General features: G+C 34.2%; 2 protein-coding genes across 5 annotated transcripts; one reads left to right on the top strand and one right to left on the bottom strand.

Annotated features, from left to right (window-relative positions):
- Positions 1–1637: 1637 nt before the first annotated feature.
- Positions 1638–6216, top strand: LOC140669041 (transmembrane protein 245). 3 transcript variants are annotated; one of them, XM_072898487.1, is made up of 10 exons: positions 1638–2412; positions 2512–3013; positions 3092–3486; positions 3550–3714; positions 3791–3989; positions 4152–4336; positions 4411–4511; positions 4624–4641; positions 4749–5051; positions 5130–6216. In XM_072898487.1, the coding sequence occupies exons 1-10, from the start codon at positions 1897–1899 to the stop codon at positions 5305–5307; spliced, it is 2562 nt and encodes an 853-aa protein (XP_072754588.1). In that variant the 5' UTR covers positions 1638–1896; the 3' UTR covers positions 5308–6216. The 3 variants fall into 3 exon arrangements, with proteins under 3 accessions (XP_072754588.1, XP_072754585.1, XP_072754587.1); XM_072898484.1 differs by having other exon boundaries at positions 2512–3486; XM_072898486.1 differs by lacking the exon at positions 4624–4641 and having other exon boundaries at positions 1641–2412; positions 2512–3486.
- Positions 6217–6306: 90 nt separating this feature from the next.
- On the bottom strand, positions 6307–10781 carry LOC140669040 (beta-mannosidase-like). 2 transcript variants are annotated; one of them, XM_072898482.1, is made up of 12 exons: positions 10400–10781; positions 10187–10216; positions 9918–10064; positions 9651–9799; positions 9366–9571; positions 9009–9279; positions 8203–8929; positions 7588–8016; positions 7219–7433; positions 6935–7138; positions 6556–6856; positions 6307–6411 (listed from the first exon to the last, which is right to left on the bottom strand). In XM_072898482.1, exons 1-12 carry the CDS (start codon positions 10503–10505, stop codon positions 6371–6373), a joined length of 2826 nt encoding a protein of 941 aa, XP_072754583.1. In that variant the 5' UTR covers positions 10506–10781; the 3' UTR covers positions 6307–6370. The 2 variants fall into 2 exon arrangements, with proteins under 2 accessions (XP_072754583.1, XP_072754584.1); XM_072898483.1 differs by lacking the exon at positions 6307–6411 and having other exon boundaries at positions 6443–6856.
- Between the last annotated feature and the right edge of the window lie 117 nt (positions 10782–10898).

Below are 10898 nucleotides of genomic sequence, written 5' to 3'. Positions count from 1 at the left end.
AAGATAATAAATAAGATAGATATTACTGTGGAAAGTGTATTTAAAATGAGAATCGCAATTAAAAGCGATGATCTTGCGATTAGATTTAACGAATTATATATTTAATTAATCCTTTGTAAGATAAAAAGAGTCGATATAAAATAATTAATATTAACTTTAATTAATGCGTTATCACATCGACGCTAAGCATATGGTGTGCAGGAGTTCCACAGTTCTAAACGAATATTTAATGAAATTTGTTTAAGATGAACATATAAAAAATTAATATTAACTATTAATATTTTATATGTATGTGCAGCGCATATATACAATTCATCTCAAATAGTGGATTTATTAATTCTGCAGCCGAAAAATCATTATTCACAACACACAAATCAATGACGTGTCGCGCGTATGTACACATTTTATATATATATATATATATATATAAATTTTCAATATATATATATATATAAAATTTTAATGAAAGAAACGATAGAAAGAAGAGCATTTACACACACACATACAAGTATTACAGATTTCATTATTAAAACGATTTTAACATTAAAATGCGACATGATAGCATATTGTCGTTCTTGTTGACTTTTGATGCTCTCGAAATGTCGGCAATTATAACAATTTATAACGGTGTATGTTTGAAAATAAAAGGCACTCGCGACGAAAAAAGAAAAAAGTTTGTCAAGACTGTGTAAAAAAAATTTTTAAGCGCACATTGCGATTCTTTTTATTTTTTTTTTCGGTCATTTTGTCATCTCAGCCGTGAAACTCTTGTCGTGAAATCATTCCGTCAGAGTTTGTATCTTCGGTATATGTCTACATATTTTCATTTACCTATTCATTATCATTAAGATGTATAGTTTTTCGAACGATATAATATAATAAAAGTTTCTTCATTTTAAAATAAAATATATATTCTGTCATATATCCCGCCAGAAATGTAGGTCCATTTTTATAGTGCATTCATTTTATTAACGATATAACGATAAGAAAAAAGAATGATATTATAAAAAAATTAATAAATTTAATTTAAAATTTTATTTAAATAATTTAATTTAACTTGAAATTTTCATTACATATATTATCTATATCTTTCGCAAAAGTATATTTTTGGGGATTAATGAATAGGTTCAAGTTTCTTTTGAACAAAAAAAAACTGATAAAAACTTGCGAGAAATAATGACTGAAAATTAGAGAAGAGTATTCCAGAGATGATGCTAATGTATAAAAATAAATTAGACATAAGAAAAATAGGGACACGATTTATTTGTCGATAATATATAAAACGTTTTGAAAGAGATAAATTTTGCGTTTTGGAGAGAAAGCGCGAAGCTGATTTTATATCATATATGCAAGATTTTGTATAAATTTTATATATGTAGGAAAAATGACATATAATAAGAGGAAAGAGCAAATCATATAGACAATACATTTTTTCTACAAATTATATATAAATATATTTTTTACTCGCGCTGAAATTTTACAAACTGAATTTAGAATTTCAATGAAATCGAGTTTTCTTGCAATCTTCTTTGACCTACTTTTTTATATACATATACATAAAAAAGATACCATTTATTTAGAACCATTAGAATATATGTGTATAGAAATATTATTTATATATATGTTTTAAAACACCATATATACCGTACATACTGCCGCAACGTGAGTAATGTCAACTGCAATCAGCTGATATCTCTGTCTCCGTCTCTGTATTTTCAGTCTCCAGTCTTCAGCGGAAGAATTTGTCGCAACGGAGTTTCCTTTTCCTTCTTGACTGAAATACATTTTCTTTGTCATTCGTATTTGTAACAACGTATCGGAAATGACGTAAAGAACGTGTTTGGAATTAATTCAAGCATATATTGTATTTATTAACGCGCAGGATTAGCTATAATTATGGATAACGTTCGCTCGCCGATGGATAACCTCTTCAACATGCTATCAGGCTTTAGCGCGGGTCACGAGAAAGCCTTGAAACAGGGAATCTACAATGCCGTTGCGCTCTTTTTTCTGTGCCTGGTCTCAGCAGCTGGCTACGGTCTCTATATCATCCTGAGCCCCTTCGTCAAACCCCTGATCTGGGCCTTGCTATGCGGTTCCGTTCTGTTCCCCTTCAAGTACTCGTTGGCCACGACGGTACAATCTTGGTTCGCCCAGGTAGAAGCGTCTCGATCCCCGCTGATTGTCAACGTCAGTCTGCTGCCCGTGCACATATTTGATAATATTTCCGAGAACCTGGGCTCCTTTTTATGGACACGTATCAAATACATTGTCGGGGCAGTATCAGTGGCATTAGCGACTGTAGGCGTGTATCATTATACTCCTAACATTATGACATGTCTCGCCTGGAGAATATTTCAGGTGTTCACCACCGTCTCTGGATTCTTCATCCTGACGTGCAACATATTTACGGTATAACTTGTGGTTTAATTTTCTTTATCTTGTATATTGCGTATGCTGTTACCTATTTGATACTTGTTTGAATATTCAATTGGATTTTATATTTTACAGGTCTCTACAATACTTGTCGGATATCTAACGATACTGTACATTTACTGGACACCATCAAACTCTAGTCGTTTTCGCTACATGTCTTTTGTGATATGGTTTATCGTTACCATGTATCTCTCGAGTATGGCAGGCACTTATCGAGTCTTGGTCTTCACCACCTTACAAGTCCTATGCGCGATTGGATTTATTTACGAAGTAGTATTAATTATGGAGAGTCAAGAGCTGAATGGTAGGCACTTGACGTTCTCGGAGGCCGCGCGTTTCGCCTTAACGAATAATTTATTACCGAGTCCGCAGGAAGAGGTATCGGCTCCGTCGGAGAGCAATGAGCCGCAAATGAATCGGATTCTAGAAGAAGAGATCGTTTCGGATGCGTCGCTTCAGTCCGGAGAAGAGGCGAGGAGGCCAGCGTTGAGAACCGAAAGGGCGTCAAAATTCAGCATAAAATCAATGTCCCTGGATACGGATGTTGGCCTGTCCGCGCACAAACCGCGACCTGCGTGTAATGTACATTCTGTAAAGACATTACGCGACCGTTATTTGCTCAACAAAATAAAGGCCGAATTACGAATGTCTCTAGATGTGCAAGATGATGAAGTCGATACTGATAAGTATATGTATGGAGCGCTGTACGCGTGCGTCGGTATGCTTCTTTGGAAGCACAGATGGATCTCGCATATCCTGGTGATCCCGCTGGTGTATTACGTCGTCAAGAAGCTGGGTAGTTACTTTGGCTTTTGGGAAACGATACGCAGACGCTGCGACTCGACGATACAAGCGGTCAGGTCGTGGTGCCTGGAACGACATCAAGCTCTCGTACCCTCCAATATCAGAGGCCTTTATAGAGTAAGCATTATCGTGGACGAGAAACTCACGAATATTCTGAAGGCGTCCGTCAACGCGGTAGCGACTACTTCTGTGATACTCGGGCTGATCATTTTCACCACTTGCGCATCTATTTTTATAGCGATACAGGTATAATAATAAATGTACTCATAAATTTATTGGTCTGTCAATTTTATACTGTTTTATTTATAGGTTTATGCAGAAGGTTTGCATCTCGTTCAAGTAACAGGTGAAATATTGAATTCCTCCCTGATGAACAATCCTGATATCGATTGGGTCCCAGAGAAATGGGAAGAATCTGTTAACAGCGTTTTAGATAATGCTTACACTTATGGACGAACCGCGCTATCAGAAGGAGTACGAAATTTATTTATTTGCTTTTTTTTTTACTTTTTCTCTTTGCATATGCTACAAGTTTACATTCTTCATTTAGATTCGAGGTCTTGTGAAAGATCTGGAACCATCCAAGGCAGAACAAATGGAGAAAAAAGTCTTAGAGCTTTGGGATCGTCTCTATCAGGCGTGGATGATGTCGAATATGGATCCAAATTTCGTGGGTCCTACTGTAGACACTGCAACTGCATTTTCCGCTTGGGAGAACTTCAAAGAAAGCTTCGGGAAAATGCCTCTCCGTGAGTGATTCTGTAAAAAAAATTATAAAATTTAATGATTCATTGTTTTAGATCTTTAACTTATTTTTATCATTTTTATAAAATCTTTACACCATTGATAATGCAGGTCATCTTATATGATACAACAATGGAATGTCCATATGAAATCTTTTTCTTTTTCAGATCTCTTCAATATGACAAGCATGCAGAATTTTGCCAAGGAAAATATTGGCATTTTAATGTCAGTGCTTGATTCCATCTGGGGCATCGTCAAAGGCAATATGTCTGTGATACTGACAATATTCACAGAACTATTCTACATCGTCCTCATGAGTGGATCAGCTGTATTTAATTTTGTTCTTAGCACGGTATGTCTAACATATTTTATGAAGCTTTAATATAAAAAGAAAAAAATACGAGATGTAATAATTTTGTATTTTAGGTTGTCTTCTTTACGACTCTATTTTACTTACTTAGTTCCAGTGGTAAAACTTACAAACCCATCGAATTGACAACAATGTTTAGTCCCATTAGTTGTCACAGGTAAATACATCTGCTATTATCTTGAATTTAATTCTATTCTTTTTATTTATATGGATATGTATAAGCAAGCAAAAATTTTGAATTTTATAAAAATATCTTTATTTCTAACAAGCACAACGCACGTAGAAGGGTAAGTTAATCTTCGTATAATAGCATAGAATTGATATTTATTTAAATAATAAGTTAATTATTTTTTGCGATAAAAATAGCATGTAAGACACAAGGTTGACTTTGCAGATTCGCGATCGCGTTACAAGAAGCGGTAATCGGAGTATTTGCGGCGACTTTCAAGCTCGCCTCCTTCTTTGGTATGTGGACATGGTTTATACACAATTTATTCCAAGTGAAGATTGTCTACTTACCATCGGCCCTCGCGACTATGCTGGGTGCAGTTCCTTTCTTAGACGCGTACTTTGCCTGCATTCCGGCCACGATAGAACTCTGGTTCACCCGCGGATCGATGATCGCTATCCCTTTCTTTCTTTTTCATTTTCTTCCGTGTAACATAGTAGTGACGGAATTTTATAAAGCGATCAAAGGGTAAGATTGCTTTATAGTATGTATATAAGTTTTTCGGTCACATAACAAACAATATTTTAATGTATTTACATATTTTAGTGGCGGACATCCTTATCTGACAGGTCTGTCGATAGCAGGTGGAATATTCTGTTTAGGCGTAGAAGGGGCAATCTTTGGTCCTTTGCTTCTATGTTGCATTATGGTTGTCATCAATTTAAGTCGACGTTATCTGCATTCGCCCGAGGAAGTTATACTTCCAGCGTATTCTACACCTTGATACGAGCCAAAATAATGGTACGCTTTCGCTCTAATAAATTAATTTACTTTGATTAACAACGTTGCAAGCTACGGGCTTAAATCTTTTAACTACAAGATCTAAAGTTTTATATCAAACATTTTATGAAAGTCTGCGCTGTACGATGGCTGGACTAAACGTGCAGCGCACACACGAACATGTTAAAGCTGAGTTTAGGCTAATCAACGAATAATTACAATTGACAAATATCAGCGAACATAAGAGGAGTTATTTGATATTTTGTATCTTTTTATATAAAATATTTTTTTACAAAGTTTGTATATAATTTTTTCCAAACTTTTTTTTTTATAAAAAAATCTAATAATGCTAAATAATAAATAATACTTCTGGATTGATGTTCGTTCACTGATACTTATTTGTGATTGTTTACATTCGCATTTGATTAGTCTAGACTCGACTCAAATCTAATATATGTGTACTTTTATGTGATAAGAGAACTAACACAGGGAGAAATCTCAGCTTACGCTTATTAGTCTTAAAAAATATTACGATTATTAGCCTTAAAATATATCATATGTAATTAGAACAAATTATTTTTTAAATTTTAATTATAAATAATTCTTATTTTTTTCTTTTGACGATATTTGGTTTAGAGCGACAATAGATTGTCATGTCTTCCGTCATTTTTTATCAGATATTTGATACATAGATTTAATATATAAATAGAAATCTGTGGCAATCATACATATATATGTATTTATTTATGTGTTACATTTTTAAAGACTGCTATATAATGTGTTTTGTTTCTAACATATCGAGTTAATTTATGTGCAAAGTGCAAACAAAAAATAAGTGTTGAAACATGGTACTGACTTCAAGGCTCAATATGTTTTGCGTATTTTTTATGTCGGATATGTAATCAAAGATATGTGTTTATGATAATAAATTTTGTCAACGTTTAATGCGTGTATCATGCGTCAAATTATAATTCATTGAAATAATCGAAACGCAATCCTCGATAGCAGCGCGATGTCCAACTTGATGTCCATGATACTTGGTGGAGCCGTAATTGTGCTTATTATTCTTATCGGATTTGAAGTTTATTTACATTACGATACTTACTTTCTGTCAAGGATAGTTTAAAGAAAGTAGGATATAATAAAATAAGAGTTTATTTATATCATAGTAAAAAGTTATATATGCAATATATTTATCACAAACGATATATCATATTTATGTAACAAAATTATAAATGTTATATATACGTACGATTAATATAAATTTTCTCTAAAACAGAGGCGTCATCAAAATTGCCACGTGTATTATAAATGTCAGACAATGTAACGAATTTTATACTGCTCCGCAACAATTCGATCGTGGTTTCTTCGTGCGCATGGAAAATAATTTCTTTTTTTCTTTCGAACATGTGAAAACCATTTTCAGAAAAACGACCGCGTATATTGGCCACCTCTAGCCACACAAAGAGTGCTATATTGTCTGTTGATAACATAAGCTTGAAATCTGGATAATTGGAAAATTTTCCGGGTAGGAAATAATTTTCAATTTTCATCTGAAACGAAAAATATCACGTATGTAATCAATCGTTTCTTCGATAGCTGCAACATGTCGATATCGGTGATATGCTTACAGTAACATTGGCTACTGGTATATCTGCATTTTTTATTGCATCAGGATATATATAATTGACTGGAGCAATCAAGGATCCAGATTTATCCGTGAGAGATAAAGTGACTATGCAAGATTTCTTGGCGGTTTCCAAATTCCCGCAACCCAGTTGAACGAGAAACTCGCTTAGCCAGAAAGACGTAATTCTCATGGCTTTATTGGGTTCCTGAAAGAAATAATAGTCATGTGGATATTTACGCACATATATTGCGCGTGTATTGCTTTTTTCTTTCCATCGATATTTACTATTGTAATATCACCGAAGAACTTTGTCAATGTGGGTGTTATGGAGCTCCAGTTATAAACACGCATTTCCATTGTACAATTTGTTAACGTATATAATCGATCAGATACAATATATATCGAGAGATCATTGGAAATGGACAAATGTGATGTAACAATAATGGGTGCGAAGAAATCTTTGGCGTAATAATGAAGCATCTTCCAGCGACCTTCGATATCTGTAAATATAATGTAAATAGAGAATTTTCAAATGACACTTGTGTATATTAATATTCAAGAAAATTCTTTTACAAATTTAAATCGCACTGTAGAATATTTTTAGTTTTAGTTACAAGATTATCATGTACATATAAAGTATCTTTGATTATATACCTATCGAAGACCATGAAGGAGCTTGCCAGACATCGTTGAGCTGCCAGTAAAGAGCCCCCATTGTCATACCTTCACCTATGGAATTCACCTCAGACTTGGCCTGCCTGTAAGATTCCGTTTGTATCCTCATGGAAACGGCTTGATTGATCTGACTGAGATAAATGTAATTCGCGAAATCTCGGATGCTATCGTTACTCTGCGGTATAACAAAGTTGTACGAGATCAACAGCCGCATGTACTGATTGCCGAACGGTAGATGCTGTCGATGTTTCACAAAGTCACTGTCCATGTGAAAATCTTTTGCGGTTTCCACAGCGGTCGCTATCGTGTATATTGACGGCCAAGACTGAAATCCGTACTCAGAGCAAAATCTTGTTCGAGGGTACTGGGTGATGTCCCATCCGTTTCTGATATAGTTATAATAGTGAACTGGAAAATATACGACATAAAAGCACATTTAATACTTAGCAAATGTGTTCTATTGGTGTATTAAAAAATTAGATATTCTGAAAACAATTCATTTCCTGATATTTTGGCAACGGAAAAAGATACTTTATTTTTTACAAGGAACGATAATATCCTATTTGTATATAAGAGACATTCTGTAAATATTACCGTCTCCATAGAGATTCGAGTAAGGATTTGCTCCGGTGTAGTTGTATGTTTCCTCGTACGCCCCGTTGCCTGGACTAGATACGAGGAACGGTCTTACGGGATCTAATTTCTCCACTTCTCTCTTCAACAGATTCACGTATAGCTTTACGTAATCCTCTCTGTAAATCTGAGCGGATCCGGTGCCGTACCAATTTCCGTATAGTGCCGCTTCGTTCTCGTTATTACCGGCCCAGAGCACGATGCTCGGATGGTTCTTCAAACGTATCACGTTGTGCAGTATCTCGTGTTTGACATTCTTCAAGAAAGAATCGCTCGTGGGATACATTGCGCACGCAAACATGAAATCTTGCCAGATCATGATCCCGTATTCGTCGGCCAAGTCATAAAACAATTTAGACTCGTAGACACCGCCTCCCCATATCCTCAGCATGTTCATATGTGCCTCTTTGGTGGACAATAGTAGGTGCCTGATGGTGTCTTCCTTCGCGCTCAGTTCGGGAAACACGCTGGCTGGGATGAAGTTACTGCCTTTAGCGAAGATTGGTACACCGTTCACGCGAAAGTAGAAGCTTAGCCCTTTTTCCAGAGGTACTTCCATCAGTTCCACTGTTCTGAAGCCCACACGGATCTGTTTATGCAGTACGCTATTCGCTGTTGTTACTGTAGTAGTTAAATGGTACAGATGTTGCTTGCCATAACCGTTTGGCCACCAGAGCTTAACGGCGTCCTTGACAGAAGGAAAATGTTAGATTACTTATAGAAAATCTAAAAGTTATCACACGTATTAATTGTATAGAAGAACTTACTGCAGGCACGGTTAGCGAGATATTAATATTTATGTATTTTTCGCTTGTGTCAACCACGACCTCATTGCTATTACTGACAAGTTCGCTTTGCGAAATGTGTAATATCGACGCTACGTGACAACTGATTGTTGTTAAGTTTTCCTTCTTACTCTGCGTCGTTTCGAGGAATATTGTAACGAGGATATTCCAGGTCCTTCTATCTTCTCTACGTATATCAGTTGTAACATCGTTGATCAATAAATCATTTACAGGAACCAACTCAACATCTCGCCTGCAAACTTATATCTTATGTTATATTGATAAACGAAAAGTATATTGAGAGTAAAAGTACATTTAAGATGAATGGTTTCTAATTACCAAATACCAACGGAGGGAAAAGCTGGTCCCCAATCCCATGAGAAACTGGCTTGCATTTTACGAATATGATTTACATGGCACTGTCCATTATATTCCGTAGGTACACACACTGGTGGTACAATGTAATTTTTCTTTTGTTCATTATATAAATCTTCAGCTACTTTGACAGCCGAACGAAATGTGACTTGCAGTAAATTCTGGCCTTCCTGCATGTCCCAAATATATAAACAAACTTTACTCAAAGAATATATATTTTATACTGTTTAGTTGATATGATTCCTTTACCTTGATATAATCTGTCGCATCAAAAATATATCTCAAAAACATATTTGAAGTCTGTCCAATTGTATGGCCATTCAAGGAGATATTCGCAAACGTATCAATTCCATAAAAAATCAAGACTATCTTGCGAGCTTTTAGAAAATCACTGTTTACTAAAAAGAACATATTTTAATTATATATATATATATATATATATATATATATATATAAAAGAGAGTGAGAGTGAGAAAGAGAAAGAGCAAAAGTTTATACTTATTCTTATTTATTTACCGTTAAAATTTTTATCATAAACGACAGATTGATTTCCGATCCAACGATTATTGACATCGTTTCTTCCAAATAAATTGTTCTCTATTATATTATTCCTGTATAAATCTGTGTAAACTCCTCCAGGAACCGTTGCATTAAAATTGATATCTGTAAAAAAAGAATAATTTTATATATATATATTGTAGAGTAGCTACAGGTAAAAATATTTAAAAAAAAGAGAGAACAACATGTAACTTCTATAAAAAAAATCTAGTTCAAGTCTCTCTTACCATTATTGCATTCTGGAAAGGATTTCTTATCTGAAACAAATATTTCTTGTAGTAAAATTTAAATCAACAATGTGGGATGACTTCTTTGTAATAATTATATATATACACATATCTTTATCACATATATATATAAATAATATATATGTCAAGAAGTTTGTCAAAAAAGAAATATCTATCTTTGACAAAGAATAAGAAATATCTGATAATACATACGACAGATATTAATGGTCCCTCTCCATGAACCATTTAGGATTATAGATTGACAATGTACACTTATTAAGGATGAAATCCATAATAATGTCACAATGAAGAGCTTCATTTTAGCAGCTGTGACAGAGATACATTGAAGAACGAGGTAACGATTTGAAATAAAAAAGTAATTTATAGAAAGTTTGTACTCTGCTATTATTTTTCACATTTCACATGCCAAGCTCTGACAAGTATAAAGATAAAAACAAGTAATGGTTTCTTTTATTTACGGAGAACTTTGTTATTATCTAATGCACAGATATAACACTCTATTTTTCTCATCAGAGTTTGATTATCGCTTTAGATTAGGCTAAAGCTTATCAATTCATAACCTTAATATCGAGAGAAAATAATTGTGCATGTGTGAAATTAATTTTATATTATTTTTTTCTAGCTGGTACAGAGATACATTTTTTTTAGAAAAGTATCTATTAAAAAAGAATCATAAATATTTCTTTGAATT

Source organism: Anoplolepis gracilipes, chromosome 8 (assembly GCF_047496725.1).
Source record: "Anoplolepis gracilipes chromosome 8, ASM4749672v1, whole genome shotgun sequence".
Taxonomy (NCBI): Eukaryota; Metazoa; Arthropoda; class Insecta; order Hymenoptera; family Formicidae; genus Anoplolepis; species Anoplolepis gracilipes.
Note: the sequence above shows the minus strand (reverse complement) of the source record. Positions and strands in the feature narration are given on the sequence as shown.